The 23,697-nt window shown below is 43.3% G+C and overlaps 1 protein-coding gene across 1 annotated transcript in view; it reads right to left on the bottom strand.

Moving 5' to 3' along the window:
• DDI2 (DNA damage inducible 1 homolog 2) overlaps positions 1–23,697 on the bottom strand; it is a 27,609-nt gene extending 3,912 nt beyond the window's left edge. Inside the window, exons 1-8 of the mRNA XM_036744673.1 lie at positions 23,369–23,697; positions 16,945–17,074; positions 10,877–11,110; positions 9,518–9,644; positions 6,527–6,654; positions 4,432–4,560; positions 2,546–2,649; positions 917–1,106 (exon numbers count right to left, since the gene is read on the bottom strand). Coding sequence (XP_036600568.1) covers positions 917–1,106; positions 2,546–2,649; positions 4,432–4,560; positions 6,527–6,654; positions 9,518–9,644; positions 10,877–11,110; positions 16,945–17,074; positions 23,369–23,506 — 1,180 coding nt within the window. The 5' untranslated portion in view covers positions 23,507–23,697. The remainder of the gene's footprint in view (positions 1–916; positions 1,107–2,545; positions 2,650–4,431; positions 4,561–6,526; positions 6,655–9,517; positions 9,645–10,876; positions 11,111–16,944; positions 17,075–23,368) is intronic.

Raw genomic sequence — 23,697 nt, 5'->3', positions numbered from 1 at the left:
CCCTCCAAAATGGACCAGGTCACAGTTCTGGATAGTATTCAGTAACAAAGTGGAGGAAACTCTAAAATTACTTCACTATTAAAGTTTTCCTTTAAGAAATAGGTGTTTCTTAACTCCTTTATCAATTGTGGCCACGTCAACATGATCTCCAACCACACAAGTAATATAGCACTTTGAGTGACATTAGCTATGATGATACAGAATTCCAGACTGAAACTTTTCATTTTGCCCTGAAAATCTTGGCTAAGAGACTAGTCTCTAGCCTTACCAGGTCACAATGCATAAGACTTAGAAAAGGATATGAGATAGTTTTGATTTGTATGTCACTGTTCAACCATGTCCCATCAGAAGCACAAATTTTCAATCACATCCCTTGCTATCTATCTTTTAGATTCTGGCAGCATTTTCAGGAAAAACGAGGAGGATAAAGGAAAGGGCATTCCTTTCCAGATAAAGAGCTATTCTTTCCACTGAGTCCAACTTCCTGTCAAAAGGGGGACAGGAGAGAAAGGAGAGGAGGAATGATTGTAATCACCCTGGTTTGCATCTCCTCAATAAGAAATGAGGCAGGTGTTTGAAAGACATATCACTGTTATAAAAAGGGGCCTTTCTCTGCAACACAAGGGATTCTTTTAGGAAAAACACAAGAAATATAAGACGCACAGTAAAAGATTCATGAGGAAAGAAGTCCTCAATAGATGTCACCCATAGCAACAAATTTCTTCTGGGTCTGACTGAACCACTCTGCTTTCCTTCACTATATTAAGAAATGGGAGTGGGCTGTGAGAGAAAGCCTCCTAGGATGCACACTGCGGAGGCTGAGGAGCAGAATCAGAAGGGGCCTACATTCTAAGGCTTGCCCTTTCCTGGCTCACCCATCCATCCCCAAAGTAGAAAATGCAGCCGGCTCAAATACCTGCATCCTCGACGGACTTTTGAAGAGCTTCTGCTAGTTCTTGGTCTGCAATCTCCTCTGGCCGAATGTCATCCCGCCCTGAACCATAGGCTAGCCTTGCACATTCTGGGAGCTCCCCCTCTGGAAGGAAGGTGGTTTGTGTGCCTGTAGTGCCAATCACTAGCACGTTTTTCTTGAGGTCAATGGAACACTGAGAGAGATGAAATCAAACCCCAAATGAAAAGGATTCTTGCTCAGCAATACATAGGCTGGAGCTGATTTTGATTAAATGCAACAGATTAAATATCATCAGAAAAGCTCGGCTCTTCAGGCGCACTTGAATGGAAATTACCATTTCCCAGAAGCAACACTTACAGGCTCCAAAGAAAGTCAAGTGAATCATTCTGGCTTAAAGGGCTAGAGCTTTGTCCTCTAAGATTCTGCTCATTAATGGAGAGTTTTCGGGTACTGTGAGTTAACAGCAATCATGTTAAGATAGAAGAATAATTTGTAAAATATTACTGCTTAAACACAAAACAGCATTTCCTGCCCTGTGTCTGCTATGCCTGGAATCCAAGCTGATGCTAAGTGGACACAGAAAACCACAGATCTGTTTCTGATCATTCTGAAGGAGAGACAGCCTAGCAGATAAAACACTTGGCCCTGGGGCCCTGAGTTCAAGTGCCACCCCAAACACACAGTAGGTCTATATTTAGCACAAGGCCTCTTGGGGCCCTCAGGAAGGTCTCTCAGAGAAGAAGTTGAAGAACAGGTGCTATTCTGAAATGGAGAGTTCCCTCCCTGGGAGTTCTCTTTAGCCGTGGAATCACAGGTCCACTCCAGGCATTTATTCACTTGAGTAAAATTCTGTGCCTTGACTGTATCATCACACATATACATAAGGAGGTCTGTGTCCACAATATAAAGGCAGCACCCTCAAACTCACCCATCACTGACTGCTTGCTGAGAGTGCTGCTTATCAGACCGTAAGCTCCTGGCGGGGAGGGACCAATGCCCTTAACATGGATACCCTGACATGCACACAAGCTGTATTCAATAAATGCTCGTTGGGTCTCATGCAAAAGTAGAGCATCCTGGGCTTACAAGGAAGAGCACTTACAGTGCCCGTGCACTGGGGCATCCTCTGTCCCAACAAATATGTTCACATAAGTACAAATAATCCCTTAACCTAAAGGAAAGGTAGACTGTTACCTAGAAGCTAGGAATCAGCTTTCTTATACTCCTAGAACCACCACCTGGCATAAGCTCCCTACAAACAAATTCCAGAATTATTGTTGTAAAAATCTACAACTTGTATGGGAAAGGATCCCATTTCCACTGGATATCCCATTGTGCTTGTACCAGCCATCTTCTCCAGCAGGCTGCGAGGGCTAGCAGGTCACCAATGAGCTGACAGCTGAGATGCTCACAAACGCAAAGACAAGATCTCTGCTCTTAATCCTGGCAGGCCAGGAAGGCAACAAGCAGAGAGAGCTTCCTGGGTTGAGCCCAGCTCTCTGTCTCTCCAGTTCAAACGCCTAATCAAGGCACAGATTCAAATAAACATTTTGTGCATGGGCAGATGTCACTATACCTCCCACCTCCCCCATGTACCACAAGACCCCCAAAGAAAGAACAGCCAAGAGTTACCTGATGTCTCTTGAGCATGTCCAGTCCCAGAAGCATGTCCATGGGCTGTTCCTCAAGTATAGAAAAGGAACACGGTAGGAAATCCCCTTCGATCTGAACCTGAGCTGAAGCAGAGAGAACAGCAGATACTGCTGTGAGTTTCACGAAGGCCCAGGGCACCTTTTGGAAACTAGATTGCTAAAAATACAACCCAGCAGTTTCCTTTAACAGATTCTGAAGTCAACAAGAGCTCCAAATGACCAAAGTTTTAAGGCAATGATTGTGATTATATATAAATTAAATATAACTATACACAGATAAATTATAAGTCTCTCAGTACATATAACTCTCTCAATGATCATTTTTGTTTCTTGGTTTAAAAACTAAACTGGGCTTCAGCTCAAGTGATTCCTTGGGGTAAACAAGTGATGGGGGTGCTTAGTCTAAGGTAGAATGATGGTATTTAGAGCAGATGCAGAACTTGTGGGGAAAACTGTGAAAAGAAGCTGTTTCTCTGACATGAAGTATTTTCTTCTCACTTATGGCCTTGAAAAAGTTATACAGGAAGATGATAATTTCATCCAAAGAAAAAAGAAGGCCTTCTGAAGCTTCAGACCCTTCTTCTGCTCCTCTGGCTCGCTCCCAACAACTCATCCCTTGGCAAACACAAACTTAGCTCTGCTTCCACAGTTTGTCTTTGAAATACTATACTTGTCAAATGTAATGGGTCAAATACCTGCAAATTACAAGCCTCTTTCTGGAATTGCTGGATTATACAAAAATGGAACATGACCTGTAATCTCCTCCCTCCTTTGGGACAGCAATGTTTCCAAAGGCAATTCATCTGCTGTCAATCTTTTCAGTTGGTGTTTTACTTAGCCATCTGGTTAAGACCTTTGGTAATTTTATACTTGACTCCATTAAATCTAAGAAAATAGTTAAGATTTTCATTTTTTATAAGTAGTTTTGAATATTGGGTTTTTCTGGAGTGGGGAAGGCAGGGCAATTGGGGTTAAGTGACTTGCTCAAGGTCACACAGCTAGTAAGTGTGTCGAGTTGTCTGAGGCTGGAGTCTTCCTGACTCCAGGGCCAGTGTTCTACTCACTGCACCACCTAGCTGCCCCAGTAGTTTTGAATATTTAGATGACAGAAGCTGGACATGTAGTAAAAACAAACATGTCTAAGAAGCTTTGGGCTTCTAGAGAGGAATGGACCAAACGACTGATTGGCATCCACAAGGAAACCTTTCATGTATGTAAACAGATATTTCTATCAGGTCTACTTAATTTCTTTCAACTTTCAACAAGAACGGCCAAGGGGAACATGTCATTTTTAGCTGCTCTTTTGTATCAGCTTTAAATTTACTCTTGGGAAAGAAGCTTGTAGTCATGTAGCCTGGGTATTGAGGACAATCAACTAATCATCTCTGGAGATTCTTCCTTCTCTTGTCCTCAGATCTTTGACACAGCTTCCAAAGTAGTAAAGCATATCCCCCAAAGCTAAAATCTTAGAAATTCAGGATCCCAGCACTGGTCAGAAGGGCCCTTAGCAGAGGGCATCTCTGGAGCCCAACACCTACTAGGACATCTCCACCAGGAGGCGGAAACATCCAGCAAGAGGGACATACTCCTTCTTGAGAGTGAGATCTAACAAGCTTGCCCACAGGCTAACAGGAGATCTCCCATAAACAGGAAGGTGGAAATTCTTTTCCTTCCAGTGACTGGAGCTGCCATGCCAATACTAGCAATGACAAAACCAATCATTCCTCTATGGGGAAAGTTATGAAAATGACACCTCCTTCCCTATGTATAGGGTAATTACAGTAGAGTCTATTGAGCTGAATTAAACCATGTATCTTACTACTGTAAGGGAAAAAACCCACCCAGAGCTTCTGGGGCTTTACTTACCCAGATGCACCCTGCCGATAATCTTCTGTGTGCCAACACCTTTAGCAATGCCAGCCCACCGGCGATCCACAAGTCTCATTATATTACACCTTTCTGCGCAAGCTTGGCTCATAATGGTCATCTGGGCTCCTGGGAAGAAGAGATATCAGCACCACAAACTCTCAGAGTCATTTAACAACCTCTCCCAATCAATTCACTCCATACGTCATGACGGGCATGAAGGAAAATGATCCAGAATGGAGCACAAAGCAACACACACACACACACACACACACACCCCGCAAGCTTTGTTTCCTTTGTTAATTAACAAGAAGGAAGTAGCAAGTTCAAAGCTGCTCCTGCTAAGCAGGCCACATGTCAGGCTTTTACTGAGATGACTCTCTATTCTGGACTGGAACTAACAGTGTTGAATCTTATGTGCCCCAGGACTATGTGCTGTGCTGTTTCCTCCAAATAAAATGTAAGCTCCTTTAGGCCAAGGGCTATTTGAGTTTTGTATTTCCAGAGCCTTGCATATTGTAAACGCTTAATGAAAATTTTGTTGAATGAATAAACATTTCCTTGCAGCACAGGCCCAGTTTACTTCTCATAAACATTCTGAAACTAGCACAAGAAAGCAAAAAAGTGACAGCAGGACATGCCCAAGGGTCCAAGCAGCCCAGGACACAGGTGAAGAGGATGACATGTGTGTTCAAGTGATGACCCCAAGTTTCTGAAGATACTATTGCTAAATTCTGAGCTGTGTGCATCTAATGACTTCAAAACATTTTACTAAGCATTGTCACTCCTATTTTATACCTGTGGAAACTGAATTCAGAGTTGAATGATTTACCTTGAAAAAGAGGATGGGAGGTCTCAGAACTGACCCCCAGTCCCAATCCCCATCTGGGGCCCCAACTATTCAGATCACCTCAATTAAAATATGAGGGCAGTCAGGCCTAGATGTGTGACAGTGACTCACATAGCTCTGACAAGAGGCTGACTGTGCCTTGTCTCAATTCTGACCTCCTAAATTGATGGTTTCCTCTCCTGACCTCTTTTCCAAGCTCTATTTTCACATTTCCAACTCTTTACTTTGACAGCTAAGCAGTGATCTCCAAACTCAACTTGCCTAAAACAAAATTCACAATCTTAGCCCTGACCATAAACACACATGCCGTGAGATCCAGACTTGCCCACATTCTTCAAGAGCACGTTCACTTGTCCAGTCATCCTAAATCCAACTCTTAGTCAGTCACTAAACCCCAGGGATTGTCTGCGCATTTCTTTTCTCCATTCCTTCCTTCCCACAAGCCCTTCCAGTATGGAGTTCAGGACCTCAGGACATTATATTTATACTGTAATGCCAAGCAGTCTTGACATGAGGACAGGGGCCTGCTTGCTTTCAGGTTTAGGAATACACCCCATTCTGTGCCTCATCTTCAAAAAACCTAAGACTCCCCAATGACAACACGGGGATCCAAAGCTTAGGATCAAGCCCAAATTCCCAAGCCTAGCTTTCAAGGTCCGTCACACTCTATCTACCCCTACTACCTTTGCCAATCTGATCACACGTTACTCCCATATACAAATGTGCCAGGCCATATTTCCCCTTGTTCATTCCCTTAACCTTCAATGAAATGGTCTCTTCTCTTTTTTAATCTGAATCCCATCCCTCTCTCCCGGCCCAGGCCAAAGCTCACTCTCCTCCTTCCTCACCTCAGCCCACATACTCTCCCCCTTTCCTAAATCTGAGCCATGATGATAGCAACAATACTGATATTTCTCTAAAGCTCTGTAAATATTAAAGTGATATAAAAACTGGTACAAATGCAGTCACCTCCATTTCACAGAGAACCTAAGTGTCTGCCCAATTAGACCCACTAAAGTCTGCAACCCTGGATTTGAACCTAGGCCTCCCCTAACTTTGGAGCCTTCTACTCTACCCCTAGAGCACAATCTGAGCATTCACTTAGAGGATCTTAGGAGGGGCAGCACCCAAGGTACACGGCGTCCCAGCATCACAGGACTTCCTGAATGCTTATATAAAGACATCCGGGACCTTCTCATTGGTTATATCTGGTCAGGAAAAAGGAGAATGAGAAGGCAGGATCACCTGAATCCACAAATGCTTTCACGGGATGTCCATTCACTTTGCAGTTAATATAAAGCATCACAACTTGGCCAAAGCTCTCGGGAGCTTCTTCCATGGCTATTGTCATGTTTTCCTCAATGTTCTGTTGCCTACAACAAATCAAAATCGGGTAGCAAGAGCATTATTTCCAGGAACAGAAATCTCGGTGTTTTAAACAGTTAAAAACAGATCTGCCTGTTTCTCCTGGCCCCAAGTGCAGGCCAGTCATGAGTGATTTGGAAAGGAGTGCTTTCATCCAGTGGCAGGCTGCTTAACAGTTGAAATGCATGCTGTTTACAGAGATCTTTTCATAATCTGACGCTAAAATGGCATTTATGTAAGAGGCCATGCTTTATTTCTCTCGTAGAAACTGAGGATGCAGACTATAGTAGAAGCTAGGCTGAATTTTGCAGTGAAGTGGCTTGAAATGTATTTAGGACTAAAATATGGGGTGAAAGTTAATAGCTATTCCAAAACCCATAACACCAACAAAAGAAGGGTCATGTAGCCTTTGGAACTTCATCAGACAGATGAAGGATCGCTGGGTGATTTGCTTATTGTCACATGCCTTTGAGGGCCCTTGGGGGGAAACCAGAATTTGGGTTGTCTTCGGCTTCCCAGGCCAGTACTTCTCCATTGTACTTAGCCTCCGAGTTGTACAGTGGCCAGAAGAGGCTCCAAAACAAACAACCGAATACTAAGAATAGACTAGACCAAGTTGGCATCCAAGTTCATCACTTAGACAGTCTTCGGGGGGGGGGGGAGGAGGAGCAACTGCAATATCACATCTGTAATCTTCACACCTGGATGCAGTCGTGGCTAATGAAACCAAGAACTATTCTAGTCACAGACACAATGGCTGTGAAGTTCTGCAGAAGTGCATTCCAATATGGCGCACTGCTTTATGACTGGATACACCATGGGTCAACTCATGTCCTCCAAAAACTAAGAAAGGGAATGTTTTAAGGCAACTTGAGCTAAAAATGTCTGTCTTTTCTGAAAATATTAGAACTGAAGTCACTTGGTGGACAGCGGTCACCCTGTAATAAAATACTCTTCTTGAGCAGGCTGAGAATGGAAGGTTCCAGACACCTGATCTGAAATGTGGGATCTCTCAAGTTTCCCACAAGATCTTATGATGCTTCAGTGCCCTAAACCTCTGCAATCATGCCAGTGGCACACCCCAAAAATCTGATGGGTGCAGTGCCAGCATAAGACAGCCTCCTCACAAAGCCAAATCTGTGGGGGAAATTTAGAAAGAAAGCAAAGTGTGCTGTACAATGGTGACTTTGTATTAATTGAACAAAGATCAAGCTCTGCTACAATCCCCTGTAAACTAGTACTGGTCATTCACTTATTCTGTGCATACTACACAGGAAGCTATTCAAAGCGTACAAAGTTTCATTTTTAAAGGAAGAGATGTCTTAATTTTCCTCTGGGAAGCAATATGAGCCTTACAGATATCTGTGGTTACTCTCACTTTTCTTTTTTCCCAATGGCCCAACATCATGGTGACCATTTCAAGAGAACTGTTAGCAGTGCTTTGTAGTTTACAAAACTCCCAGGCCAGGCCCTTGGCAGCCCAGGCCTCCAAGGGTACCCCTTGGTAGGTGAGGCCTTCTGTGCCAGGGCTGATCATTACTGCTTTCCTATTTCACCTGGTCTACCTGCTAGGGATGTTTCTAAAAGCCACTTACTATGGTCTGACAATGCTGACGGGGACAAGATATCAAAGTCCAGAACCAAAAGGACATGTACATTCCTTACATTTCTAGCTTGATGATAACATAATATGTGCTTTCAATTTTCACAGAAAAATCTAAAAAAGAGTTCCTTGTCATATGAGTTGTGCATTTAATTTGCTGCCCAAACTGCTCTTTGCTTCTGCTACAACAAAGCTCACAAGAGAAACCAGGTATAAACTCTGCCTTGGGCAAGAGGCAGAAAAGCGACAGTCAAACTTGAAGGCTGATCTTCATCACTAGGGACAACATAGGAATCTGCAAGAACATAGCTACTCTTTAATCGAGATCGTGAGGTTAAATTAACAGGGCTGACAAGATAAAATCTTGGTACTGATTATAAAATGCCCAAATATAATGTGATCCTGGAGAAATCTGAGCAGGAAACCTGTCATACAGTCCATCCCCTGGGGGCAGAGCAGGAAGCATGGAAGCCAAATAGATTTAGGATTCCGAAATATCACTTTTGCAGAGTTGTTGTTCTACTGTAAAAGCTTAAACCCTGAACTAAATCAGAAGGAGTCAAGTACCTGCTGAAGGATATTAAGAATCAAAGGAGCCTATTTAATTGACCTGGAGCATCCCATCAGCTGGAGGAAGTTCCTCTTCTATCTCATCGAATTCCCTTGCACATCATCTTTCTTCTTCAAAAAATAAAGTTTGGCAGGCATTTATTCTTTCTCCCTTTCACTGCACCCACTACTGAACAAACAAAATACTGAAAAACAAAACCCTAATAAGCATTCGTTGCCCAGCAAAACAAATTCTCAAAGTGATTATGTCCCAGCACTATCTGTCTCAAGGTAGGTTAAAGTTCACTGCCTCTCTGGCAGGAGTGGGGTGGTATGAATCCTCTTTGGGCCTCTGGACTTGGGGGTTTTTAATCAGTAGATTGATCAGAATTCTCAAGTCTCTCAAAGCTGTCTCTATATGCTGGTGCATCTGAACACCATTTTAGCTCTGCTCTCTGCTGGCCACAGAGATGCTTATGGAATTATCAGGAAAGAAAATAGCCCTCAAGTTGTTGTCATCAAATTATTATGAAAGAATCAACAATTGTATGATGTTGCTTCAGGCACTGGTATAGTGGGACCGGAAACCAAAGCGACTGCCTGGCGAACACCTCCACTGCAAGCCCTGGGACTCTGAAGAGCCCCTCTGATAAGACTGTCATCTGAGAATCCTGCTGTGCACAAAGCCTCCGTTTTCTTGGGTTGAGGCGGTTTGTTACCTTATATCTTCTTCTATCTTGGCCTGAGCTTCCAGATCAAAGGGGTCAGCCGCAAAGAGACGGATCCTCTCCTGCTCCCTCCGGGCTCGGTCCTGCTGCTGTTCTACCAGGACCCTAGTAAATTTCTCTGCAAAAATGAGAGATGTAAACAACCAAACTCCAAGCTGATGGAATTTTATGCCTTTCCACTGTTTGTTATTGTGCCTAACACCTTTTCAAAAGGCATCTGCAAGAGAGATGTGCAGAGCGCATCTAAAAATGATTTGGAAAGTTCATGTCGATTTAGTCACTGCCTTGAATTATGTAGTTAGCATCAGACCTTTCAATAAAAACTATTTCTTTAAGCCAAGCATTCAACAAGATCATTTATCCTCATAAGAGTTTAATTATACCTGCCTCTAGTCTGATACAATGAACAGTTTGAGGTTAAATTAATGGGAAACTATTATCTGGCAGATAACTGCCTCAGGATTCTCTGCCTGATTCTCTTCCAACCTATCTCTTGTAAATAATATAAATCACTAATAGTTTCTATTCTTTAACAACCTCTACCCTAAGCCAGAGAAATTAAATGCAAATGACTGCATCAGCCAGTGTACACTTTATGTAAGCATGTTAAGTGAGCATCAGTAAGCAGAAAGTTCAGCAGAAACAGTATGTGGTTTCTAACTACAGAATCCTTACTCTGACATTTAACATTTCAGTTTTTAGCCATGCAACCTTTATGATACATTAGTGCAACCTCAAGCAATTAATCAGTCATGTAATCATGAGAAATAAAAACAAATTCCTCCAAAACAAACATCTCAATGCCATGAGAGCTCTTATGAAGGACACATGTGAGAGTGAAAGAAAAATAAACTATAAAGAAAATAAAGTTTGATGAAATAATCTTTTCAGGGGATGCCTTTTACAAGGGTAATGCTTAATAACAAAGGGAGGTACCAGAAAAAGAATTAGGCACTGGTAACAATATAGCTCCAAGCAACTAGACCCATTAGGACCCCAAATCAAACTTGGAGGATTAAGCCAAGAAAGGGCACTCACTGTTCTCCATGGTTGCCTGAGGCAAAGTCACAGAATCACTTTAATTGCCACCTCCTGGCTTACTGGCTGACTTTCCATAAAGACTTCCCCACTGAACGGGTCTGAAAATCGTTATCTACTATGGACATGCTAAGAACAAATAGAAAAGATCTCCAGGCTTAACGCCTACCAAGGCACCAAGTTGCCTCCATGCCACTCAAGACTCCGGGGCTGCCAGTGGCCTTCCCACTTCTTCTCACACATGAGGAAAGCCTGACACAACTGACCTTCCCTCGAGGCCAGCTTGACAAAGTGACAGCCACACAGACTTACCAAGGTCTCCACTGAGCAGGGCTTCTGCCAGGGGTGGGTTTCTCTCCTTGAGCAGAGAGAGCTCATGGGGATTGGCAAGCAACATGTCTCGGAGTAATGCTGGATTGTCCAAGCCCTGTGGGGATGAAGCTGTGTCTCCTGGGGATACCCGGGATGGCTGGGCTGGGTGCTGGTGCAGTCGGGAGCCTGATGTACCAGGTACAGCTATGCTGCTGAAGTCTATCCGGGGCAGGCCTGTCAGGAGAAATCACCTCAAAGTTTATACCAAATGACAACAAGAAAAGAAAACTCAAGACGAATACAGAAATAGTTCATTCCAAGGAAGATCTTGCTATGGCATGTGGGCCTAAGAGATCCTGAGCCCTTTCCCTGACATTAGATCTCCACCCCCCACCCCACCCCACCCCACCCCCAACTTGCTCAGCTACTTCCGTGGAGAGGATCCAAGCCAATGAAATGGTTTAGATGAGAGAGAACAAAGAAGTAAATCGTGATTTGCAAACTACTGTTTCAAAACCACCCAAGAGAGGGAAGGCCTCTCTTCACACTGTTATCTCAGCAGATACATGGAATTTTTTTAAAAGCAATTACACTGTGGATCCTCATATACCTAAGAGGTGGCCCTAGGCCAAACCTTGGTCTGGTCCCACCTCTGCCTTAAAAAGCCTTGCCACCTGAAATACTCTAATTGGCAAAGAGAGACAAAGTTGTTAGATGCTAAATTCTGCAAGTCTGGGCTGGACTGCCTCACTGGCTTGGGGAGGTTTCTAACAATACTCTGGACTTACACATCCATCTGAGCCTTCTAAACACCAACTCATCAACTTGCCTAATGCCCTGGGAGGTCAGAGGGTAGCAATAGCCTCATTTTATGGTCACAAAAAGGAGACAATGGTGAAGATACTTTACAAAAATATAAATAAAGCTATCACAGGGCTCTTAAATGTAACTCTCATGAGCATGACTGATCTGAAATTGAGCTGTCATTCAAATTAAAGGTAAAAAGTCAAAAAAACAAACAAACAAAAAAAGGTGTTTCCCTCAGATCATGGATAGAGTGGTCTGGTCCAGCTGAATTCAGATTTATTTTTTTCAACCTTAACCATTTTTTTAAAAAAACTGCACACTGATTACATTAGTGTCAAGTCTGAGGTGTTAATTATCTAAAGGCAGCTTATGATCTCACTGAATTTCCACCAAGATCCAATGAAGTGCACATTAAAAACAGGATTCTCTCCTGAAACAGCTCTCTGAAGTCACTAGGTGAGTCCATTTTCTGTTCTCCTCCTCCTTGACCCCTCTGTGGCACAGGACACTACAGCCCATCCCCTCTCCTTCAGATACCACAAGAGTGCATTTTCTATCTTAGGGCCTCTTCTCCTTCCTCTCATTCTCTCCCTTGATCTATCACCTCTATGCAGATGGCTCCTAAATTGTTTATCAAGCATCAGTCCCATATTTCTTTTTTTCCTTTTTAAAAATTTTTATTTTTTTACTCTGAATTTAACAAATAAATCAGCATTTCTGGAAGAGGATTGTACGTGAAACTGCAAATCTCTAGTGTACATGTGTATATATATATGTACACACATATACATATAGAGAGACACAGATAGATAGATAGATAGATAGATAGCTTTTCAAGTATACAATAAATTCAGCATGTAACTTTCAAAGCTATCCTGCTTGTCTGTGGTTCCTTCTGGTCTTCCATATGTTCTCTTCTTTGTATCTTTTTTTAAAAGGGCCTCAATGATTTTTGGCAACCTTTCCCCAATCTCCTTGACTGTCCACTTTCCAACCCTCAAACTGAAGAGAAAAACATCTGCATAATCAGGCAGAACAGATTCTGACACTGGCCATGGCTTAAAATGTACACGCCTCATATTTCTAGCTGCCTGCCACAGGGCTACCACCTGGATGGTTTACCTCAAGATGTCTAAAGTTAAGGTCCTCATAAACTCTAAACTCCTCGAAACTTGCCCCTTTCCCCAATTTCTTTTTTCCTCAGTCACTGAGGTATAATCTCAGGCTTATGTGGGACAGTTCCACATCTTTCACTGCAGAGATCCTGTGGTGTGAGAGCCCCATCTCTTGCATCTGGCCCTTCCTTTCCACTTCTCTCAGCTCAGATGACTCAGACCCACCTTCTTGTTTTTACTCTGTCTCCTTTTCAATCCACCTACGGCCAAAGCAGTGTATCTAATGCACTGCTACAAACAGCAAGTACCCCCCTTTAACAGTTCGGGTTAGACCACTAATTCCGGTATCCAAAGCCCTTGACAAGCAGGCTCCAGGTTAGTTGCCCAGGCTTCTCCTTCATGTTCCCTAAGTCACAGGAAAACTAGATCACTGTTCTCTCTCATGTCCTTAACTATGTTCCAGGCACTCCCCAGGTGGAGTAAACAACGCTCCTCATGTATCTATACCTACTGAAATCTCTCTCTTCCTTCAGGGCCCACTTACTTGCCCCCACCTAGCAACGAAGCTTGCCTTGAGTTCTCCCTCCACAAACTTCTCATAACACTTTGCCAATCCCTCCTCTAACCTATCACATTTATACTATATCATATTTAGTTGGAGATACATCATGTCCCCCTCAGCCCTTTGCAGGTTAAGGACTGTGTTATTTTTCTAATTTGCATGTATGTATATGTATCTTGCATACTATCCCAATATCCATCCTAAGTATGGTTCATACAGCTTTCACATCTGGCAGAGAAAGAGTTACCCTCCTCTCCCTGGTATGAGCTCATGTAACCACACCCATTGGCTGGGTTTCTGCCTGGGCCCAATGAGTACCAATCCAAAGGGGGATGGGGGGATGGCTGGAGAGAGTGATCCCTGCTCTTGTGAGATAGGTTTCCTATCTCCTCTATCTACCCTAACTGGTAGAACATTCGTGGGCCTTCTAGCTTGGGCAAGGAGTTTTCTTTCCATTTTGGCCACGCCCTATTTTGAAGTACATTCAAAGCAGGGTAGTTCTAAAGAAAAGAACAAAAAATAAACAAAACTCAAAAAAATGAAACAATCCAAGTTTGCCTTGCTGGGCTGGTAGTTTGTGGAACCTCTATAAGGTCACAATCTTAGGTTACTGTATGGTTGCTGGCTGAGGACATAAAGGTTAGCCTCCGAAAGACCACACAGTTCAAAAGTACTTATAAGCAATGCAAACATGTTGTAGCCCTCCTCAGCAACCCACTAGCTCCCACAGAAATGGACCAATTAAAATTAAGTTACACTCTATTTTTATTTGCTTACAAAAGAATCAAAGTCAGTCAGTAGCTTCCTGGAACCCAGAGAATTATCAAATCAAACTGTAGAAAGACTTAGTCAGCTGCTTCCCTCAAGCAGGCTTGTATTTCCTCCTAGTCTTGGTAATCACTCTTTTGCAAGTTGCAAAAAAAAAAAAAAAAAAAAAGTTACTATGCCATGAGCCATCATGAGGGGCTTTCTGTCTGATGAATTTTATCAAGAAAATGTTGGCCAGCACCTGGGAGAACATCAGTCTCAAATGAGAATTTTATCAAACTGAGGTCTGGATGCTTCAATTATGAATACAGCCTTCTCCAAACTAACAGTATCTTTGACACCCCGAGTTCCTTAAACTTTGAGCTCTACCACTGTGCTTGGTTAAGGGGTGGGACAAACTGCCCAGAATTAGACAGGTTTTCACTCTCACCATCAGACAAGCACCCATCAGCTTGGGGAGCCAGGAGACTGAGAAGCTAGGCAGGCTTAAAGAAGTCTATTATTAATGGCGGGTAACCCTTTTGGCAGCCTTTGGTGAAACCTATGGAGCCCTTTCTCAGAATCTTATTTTAAAATAACTGAAGGAAATATGCTAAATTTCAGTTAGAGATTAGTGAAAATAAAGATCTAATTTCTTCCCCGTTCAAGTGCATAGGCTTTCTGAAATCTATGGGGGCCTGTGGACCTCCGTTTAAAAATCCCTGATGTGAGTTACTGGGGGTGTGGGGGCGGTGCTTGCAAGGGGGGAACGATAACCGTCCATTATGCAGAGCTTCTGAGACAGATGAGAGACCTTGTTCTGATGGGCACAACAGGGGTCAAATGACAAGGAACCAACTTATGATCATTTCAAGGGGAATAATGGAAAAGCCCCAGCTCCCCCACCTGTCGGTCACGTGACCTGACACTATCCAGGCATCACCTCTACAAGAAGCCAAGCTTAGTTTTTTTTGACTGGACCATGCTGTTGTGAGGAGCAGATGAGACAATGTCAAAGTGCTTTTAGAAGGAATCAAACATAAAATGCTGTTTGGCATTTAAAGTCCTCTACAACCTGACCTCTTCCAGCCCTTCCAGTCTTCTTACACTTTACCCACCCCACCAGACTCTTTGAGATCTATGACAATGGTTTCCTTGCTGGTCCTCATAAGGACACGACATCTCAGCCTCTGTGATGTCTCCCTAGCTGTCTTCCATACCACAATGTTCTCCCCTTCCTCCTTTGAGACTCACTTCAGATCCCACTGTTTTGGGGGGCGGAGTACCTTTCTGCCTTCAACTGGCTCCTCTTCTCCCCCTATTGCTAATGCCTTCCCTTTCAAATGACTTTCATTTACACTGTTACTGCCTTCTATGAACAGAGGTTTGTATATTGTCTCCCTCATAAGCTCCTTGAGGGAAGGCTGGCCCACACTGTTCACTGAGGGCAACACTACTTTACTCAGAAGCCTTCAGGGTTCCTCACTGCCTACCAAACTCCTGACCCTGACACTCAAGGTCTTCCACATTGGGGTTAAACCTTCCCAGTCTCCTTAAAATTCCCATGTGGTCTACAATGGCGCCCTTGCTGGTCCTCACACAAGCCTTTCCATCTCCTGACTCTGGGCCTTTTTGCTGGAAGTCCTCCAGGCCTGGAATTCTCTCCCTGACATCTCCACCTCCTGGCTTCCTTGAGACCCACCTGAAACCTGCCCCTTCTTCCAAGAAAAGCCTTTCCAATCTTTCTTAATGCTACTGCCTCCCTTCAGAGAGTACCTCCCATTTATCCTGCACACAGCTTGTCTGTACGGAGTATTTTGCATGTTGCCTTCCTCATTAGAATGTGAGGATGGGGCCTGTTTCCACCTTTCTTTGTATCCCCAGAGGTTAGTGAGGTGCCTGGTACAAAGATAACAGGTGCTTCATAAATGCTTGTAGAATTGTCTTGACTTGACTCCTCCTCCTCCCCATTTCCAAATTCCAATCAAACTACTTTGCTCTCTCCTCCCTGCTCCTGATCCGTCCTTGGCTATTTCTATGGCCCTGCTGACACTACCCCCATGTGTATCAAAGCCTATCCCAACATCCATCCGTTGAAGTCTCTCTTTTCTTTGAAGGCCAATGGGGATGCCAACCTCTTCCAGAACACTCTCCCTTCCCCATGAAAATGATTTTTCCCTCCTCAGATTTCTCCAAGCTTTGCCTTTTATCATACAATGCTTTTTGAAGGAATGCCTCATTTATTTATGTATTTGTCATTAAACAGCAAGTTCTTTGAGCTTGGGAACTGTCTCCTTTTTTCATTTTTTTTTTACCCTGAACACAGCTCCTCACACATAATAGGGACTTAATAATGGTTTCTCAACTTGCATTGGTATTATTTTCTTCCATGGAAGTGTTACTCTAATACCTCAGTGTCATAGAGGGAATTCTGGGTTCTTGCTATCTATGCCAGCAGAACTCAAAGGCTAACTGGTACCTCCAAGGGAACACTTTGTGTATGGCCCAGAAATAAGCAGTCATCCATGAGCCCAGTCTGGTGAAGTTCAGAGGATGGCCACGGTCATCCAGAAAACCACCTGCTACAGGGGAGAGGGGCTGCCATCTGCAAAGGTTGCAGGAGCACCCACACAAAGAAAACCAGTCACATTCCTGAAGTGCTATTTATTATTCTTCTCATTCTGGGTACTGAGATGAATAAGGGCCCAGGTGGCCACATGGGCACAGAGATGGGAAAAACAAGATTTAGAACCAGGAATGATACCATCTAAGAAGGCCTCCTTTCTTACAGATGGGCCAAGGAGGCCAGCTGACCACCTGTAAGCAAGATAACTTACTTGGGAATTGAACAGGAGCTCGTGGTTCTGCATTCTCCTTCTGTCTCAAAATTACTACATCCCCATCCTTCAAGCCATATGAAGCCAGTGATCTGTGGTTGTCAGTGAGAGGTCGCTCGGCATAAACAATCTGCAAAAGGAGAATCTCATTTAGTGCTGAGGTGCCCCATGTGTGGCCCAAAGAGAGAATACTATAATCCTTCACTTCCCTATAATATTTTTAAAACAGTGGATACAAGGCTGGGCTTTTTTCCAAGTTAGGATACAATGTGGAAGCAACTCCCTCTGGGAATGGTAACTGTATCAACATTCTATCATCCAACTATCATTCAGTAAGCAGTCTGTTGTCCCTGGTAGGGAAAGGTTCCTAACCTGTTCACCCTTGCCCTCTCTCCCTATCCTGGTAAGCACCCGCCAGCAATTTCCTATCAGATGATAAAGCAGAGGGCCTTGGGCACAGAGCCATCAAGGCCAAAGAATGCAAGAGACAGGCTTTTTAAAATGATCCTCAGCCTTAAATACAGAAGCAATGTCTATGAGCACAGAAAACGGGACACAATACATAGAAAACAATAATGATGAGAGCAGCCAGTATAGAACACCTACTATGTTCCAGGCACTGTGCTAAGCACTTTCCTAAGGTTCTCATTTCCATCCTCACAACCACCCTGGGAGGGAGGATCAGAGTAAATAATGAGCTGAGACAGACAGCTTAAATGACTCGCTCAGGGTCACAAAGCTTTTAGCTGTCTGAAGCTAAATTTGAACTCGGGTCATGCGCTCCCTCCAGGCCCCCTTGCTGGCCCCCTCCCCAGAGTGTGGAGTCTCCATTATCAATGCAGCACTCTCAGAATGGGACTTGATAGCAAAGCTGAAGGAAGGAGGTTAGAGTTTGGTCTAGATCTACAGACTAAAAGGGAAATTCAAGCCCTTCAGTGCAACCCCTTACTCACAAAAGTGAAAAGAGAAAGCTCTAAGAAGACCCCTTACAAATCTAAGACTGTATGAGATGATGTAAAACTTAAACAAAAATGCTTAAAAACATTCAGTGCTTACCACAGTGCCTGCTTATTGAATGACTGATATTCAACTGAATAACAAAATGTTTCCTATTACTTCCCACATAAAACAAGCTAGATTTTTCTTTCTGGATGTAGATTTGTGACTTCAACTTAGTTCCCAGCAGACATTTGTTCAAATTTTATAATTACCAAAGAGTTGGCATAGCTGAAATTCTCCTAAGGGGAAAGGTTTGAGACTTTCCCATTATTACCAAAACACATTTACCAACAAGTGCGTACTTACTGTATGCAAGGTACTGCACAAAGCATTGGGGCTAAAAAGAAATATAAAACCAAGTCCCTGACCTCAAGTGGCTAACAAACCGGTTGGGAAATCCTTATTTATTATGGTGTCAGAGGAAAGAAAATCTGCAGTGGGTCCCAAGAGTCTATATAGCAGGGGTGGGGGTGGGGAACCTGCACCTTGATGCCGCATGTGGCCCCAAGGCAGCAGGTGCCCCACCCCTGGTCCTCAACCAGGCATACAAATTCTAGTCATTTCCTTGGACAGCCTGTTAAATTTAAGAAAGATACACTTAACAGCCCTCCTATCTCATACAGAACTGACTCAAAAAAGAGACATCCCAGTTTTACTCCCTACCAAATGCACTTCTGAACTTCCTTCCCCCACATGTCCTTAAGAGTTCAGGCCGGAGGAAATGGCCATTCTAATCTGGGGGAGAAGTGTTGTTAAGAGCAATCTATATTAGAGTAAATTAGATATGAACAAATATTAATAAGCAAACAAATTCATTCCCCCCACCACCACATGCGATCCTTGCTGTGCACTGCAAGTACACCCATGCTGCTAAGTTCTCGCCTTCAACTTATAAAATGGAAACACTGCAAAGAGTACAGAGGGCACCAGTTTCCTCATTTTCGCTCATCACAGAGCAAACTATGCTACAGCCAGCAGACTTTTCTTTTTTGGAGCAATCTGATAATCACATTAGCAATTAGGCAGAGAAACAGTGGACTTGACTGGAACACACTCAAACCTATAAATGCCAGCTTATTCCTTCCAGTGGTTACAAAGATACAACTTAGTCTCAAGTTTACCAGATATCCCTAAAACTGCTTACACTAAATTTACAAACCTTCCTAAAATATATAACCTAAGGGTGATCAACTCCAGGAGGCAGTTGCCTGAAATGCACTGCTGACACTGTTTACTGCATTCTTAAATCAGAAATCCAAGAAAGCTAGGCAGCAGGGTCTGGAATTTGGGGTTTTAACTTCCAAATAAGCTTGTCCCTTAAAGATGGACAACTGAATGGGGGTAAATATAAGCTTGAAAAGGTACCTCATAAAATCAGAAGATTGATTCTTTAGTAGCCAAGGTGCCAGAATTGGAAATCTATTGTGATTTCCTGACTCACAATATTCAGACCAGTGGTTCCAAGTCAGTGCTATAGGAAACAATCCCACCTATCTGAATAGTACTTTGTGCCTTAGTGATGGAATGATCTATGATCCATATTATTCTACATTAATCTATAGCTGCTCAAAATTCAAGTGTCACTATTAAGAAAATACAATAGGAAGCTTCTATAACTAAACAGCTCATCTACAGGACTGGCAAAATTGCCTAGTAATCACTCTAGAGGAGGCAGGGACCCAAGAGAACAAGTTCTAATCTGTAATTAACATTTGAAATTAGACCAGCTAATCAAACTCTGCAGTCCTTTATACAAAGAGATAGCAACTATTTTTCTATCTCTGGGTGGAATTTTTAAATTAACAGAAGTCCTAATATTGCATACCAGCATTAAATTACTAACAAGGCTTCTCTGGGCCACAATGTAGCTATAATGTCTTAAGTAATTTTTCACACTATATCAATTACTAAAAGAATAGCCAAATAAATTACCTTTTGATCATATAATAGGAAGTCTTAAAAATACGCACAACTACACCCAAACAGTCTTCAATAGGCACTTGTAGTTTTTTCTAATTTCCCTTAGTCTGAAATACTGTTTTCATAACCTAAAGGTCTTGCTGTGTATAAGGCTGCAGTCTAGCATTATAGACAGTAATTATCATTATCTGGCACTCAGCATAATTAGCTTCGTGCTACCTACAGAGACGGGTTACTGTAACATGTTTTAACATATGGGGGACATAAAAACTAGTTTAAGCTATGAAAATTGCTTGGATTAACCAAACAAAAGAACCAAACAGAACTGATGACTGATTTCCTGGCCCACCTTGGATTAATCAAGACAATATACCCAGCCTGGATCCAATCACATGCAAGACAGCTTCTCTTCTAAATGTATCATGCTCTCTCTGGCCATGGAATTGCCATAATCTGAATTGAGTTAAATTACAAAATGCCAAATGTTTAAACAGAGGATAGAAAGGTCTAGGAATGAGGCATCCATAATAAGAGACTAAAGACTGTACCTGGAGTAAAACTGCAGGCAAATGAATAACTTCTCAAAGAGAGGGAAGAAGGCATGAGGGAAAACTTGAGAGAAAATAGGTGGGAGAAGAATGTACCCAAGAGGAGACAAATGAAGGTATACCCCTGAGTAGACAGTGTTGTTTACTATTAGGATTTGAAAGGAAATGACTCAGTGTCTACGAAGTTCCTGATTGATGGGCAATGCAAATGAAAGAGGACCACCCAACATCTTAAAATAGATACTGGGTCATCAGGTTACAAGGCAGCCAGCAGAACAAACTTGAAAAACAGGAGGTGTTTACAGTTAGCTGGGAAGCACAGGTTCAGTCTCTAGCAACCCTAGGGTTATTCCAAATTTCCATAGGCTAACTTAGTTCACCAAGGACCAAAAATTAGAATGATGAACAAGGAAAGAATTTGGAATTAATCTCATCACTGGTGTAAAGTTGTCAAATCCTGTGAAGTCATCAGCTGTAACAAAAAGTACTCTCTCTCTACTCTGGCTACAGAATAAGTCTTCTTCCAATTTGATCATTCAGTAAACATTCTTCCTTTTATTCAGGTACAGCCATCTCAATTATCTGGGGAAACATAACCCTGAAACTGTTTCAGACATTTGTCATTCTCATCTCTCCCAACAAGCAAAACTGAATAGCCTACATTTAACCATTTTAAATCCTTTGCCAATCTTCTGGTAAGGGTAAGTTACCTCAAGTCAAAAAAACCAAAGGAGGATAAATGAGCCTTACTTGTGCAATCTGCCCCATATTTTAAAGAGATTCTTGGGAAGCAATAATCCATTTTATCTGGAATTCTTGCTGCTCCAATTAAATCAGGTTATTTACCGGAAATCGTGTACTTCAAAACACATTGCCCTTTATACAACTCTATGCCAAAGTGCTAAAGTCTACACGGTAGGAAGGACTTACGCTTGCCCTCTGAACAAAATATTGACACAGTTGTTCAATATAACCCAGAGGAGAACAGAAAGTTTGGTTTCACTGGGCAAGAATTTAAGGAACAATTTCATAAGTGCACTCAATGACCCTAATGAACTAATGAGTAAGTTCAACTGTGATTAACCTGAAATAATGCTTAGAATCTATTAAAATATTCAAACAAGTACAGAACAGAATTCCTTTTGCATCTTTTTTTGTTTCTGGTGAAATCTATGGATTCCTTCTCAGAATGTTTTTAAATGTGTAAAATAAAATACAGAGGACTGTAAAGGAAATCATTAATATTAAAACAGTTGCCAAAAATTATTTTAAAGTCTGCAGATTTCCAAGTTAAGGTTTCCTTCCATAGAGCTACTGTTGCTAAATGTTAGGTGAGACAGTTCAATGGGCTAGTGGCAATCCTAGTGTTAAGCCAATTTACAGGATTTTCAATGTTACTGGGAGCTATCTCTCTTTTGGCTAAGTGAGAAAGGATAAAGAAGGATTTACAAAACAAATACTCAAAAAGCAAATGTTTTGCTGAAGCCCTACAACGGAGCAAACTGAGGGGCTCTAGGAGTACCATAACAGAAGCCATTAGCTCCCTAAGATCATAGGATTTGGAGCTAAGATGAGCCTAATGAGATCACTTACAACCCAGCTCCTTTATTTTACAAAAGGAAAAAACAGATGTAGAGGGTCACTAATTTGCCCCAGGCAGGGGTGGGGAAACTGCAGACTTGAGGCCATATGTGGCCTTCTAGGTCCTTGGGTACAGCCTTTCGACTGAGTCCAAGTTTTACAGAACAAATTCTTTTATTAAGGGGATTAGTTTTGTTTAATTTGGATTCAGTTAAAGGGCAGTACTTGAGGCCCTAGAGAGCCACCCGTGGCCTTGAGGCAGCAGATTCCCCATGCCTGGCTCAAGGTAACACGGGTACTAACTAGCAAAGCCAGAGAGGTAAACACATTTGAAGTCTCCAACAATTTTCTTTTGAAGGAGAAATGCTCATGGAAGATAATGGCAGCACATTTACTCAGGCCACAAGACACACAGCAAGCCCCAAGCAGATTTGTTTTTGAAACTATCTCACAATTCTGAGTTATAGGTAAAGCAGGTATCCTCTTCCTTGTGCCTAGCACTGACAGGACCAGGAAAGCAGGCTCTGAGGATTTAAGTGACTTGTACGGTCACGTGGTCACCAACAAGAAAAGTGTCTGGGCTGGGGATAGAAACCGAGATCTCGCAATCCACTACACTCCTAGAATCACCTTAAGAGCTGCAAGAAACATAAAAGTTTGTCTAATTCGACCCCCTCACTTTGCAGAGAAACTGAGGCCCTGAGATGAGGCATGACGTGCTTAAGGCTACACAGGCCGGAAGTAGCAAAACAGAACTTTGAACCCAGGTCCTTACGAACTCTTTTCACTGTTCCATCTTTATCGGTCAAACCCATCTATTAGGGCAGAAACTTCTTCAAGGAGGTGAAAGGTTTCACCATCCTTTAATGGTAAAAAGCCCAAAATGAGGAATCAGCGAATCTGGTCTTGAATCCAGCTTTAATCTGCTACTTAATTGCTGTGACCTTAAGTCAAGTTATCTCCGCGCCACCCCCCCCCCCCCCCCCCCCCGCCCCAGCCTGTTTCCTCTTCTGTAAAGTAAGAAGGTTTTTGCAGCCTGCGATCTATTACTCTGATCGAAATGTGTATTTCTAATGAAGGAAGACGGAGGCGGGAACCCAGCAAACGGGTCAGGAAAGGATGGGGTGAGATGGAGATCAAACTCTGCATGCTTTGGAAAGGGGGAACCGGCAGGACGCCGGTGGCACATGGAGGAGGGCTGGGATAGGGGAAAGAGAGTGACAGAAGCCATGGATTTGGAGTGGGAGGCCCTTCTGCGGGCCTCAGTCTTCACCTCTGTAAAAGGGGACGGAGGAATAGGAAGGCGGCGGCGGTGACCCCTTGGACGTGGGGGAGGGGATCTCTCCCTCTCTCCCCACCCCCACCCCCCAACTCACCTGGCTCTCGGCCGCTGGGATGCCAGACTCGAGCTCACAGAGTGCGCGGAAGTTGTGCAGCTCGAAGTCGGCATCGACCTGGAGGGAGAAGGTGACCTCGGAGAGGTCCCTCCGCACACAGTACACCGTGAGCAGCATGGCCCGCGGGGCGCTGCCCGCCCGCAGCCCGCAACCCGCACGCACACAGCCCGCTAGTTCCTCGCTCCGCACAGCCCGAGCCGAGCCGAGCTGCAGCCAGGCACCAGCAGCGCCGCAGACACAAGTCTGCCTCCCAGCCGCCGCCGCCGCCAAGCGCGCCAGCGGCAACGCACCGCACCGCACCGACCCCG

Source organism: Trichosurus vulpecula, chromosome 2, assembly GCF_011100635.1.
Source record: "Trichosurus vulpecula isolate mTriVul1 chromosome 2, mTriVul1.pri, whole genome shotgun sequence".
Lineage (NCBI taxonomy): Eukaryota > Metazoa > Chordata > Mammalia > Diprotodontia > Phalangeridae > Trichosurus > Trichosurus vulpecula.
The sequence above is the reverse complement of the archived record's forward strand: the minus strand, read 5'-3'. Positions and strand labels throughout refer to the sequence as shown.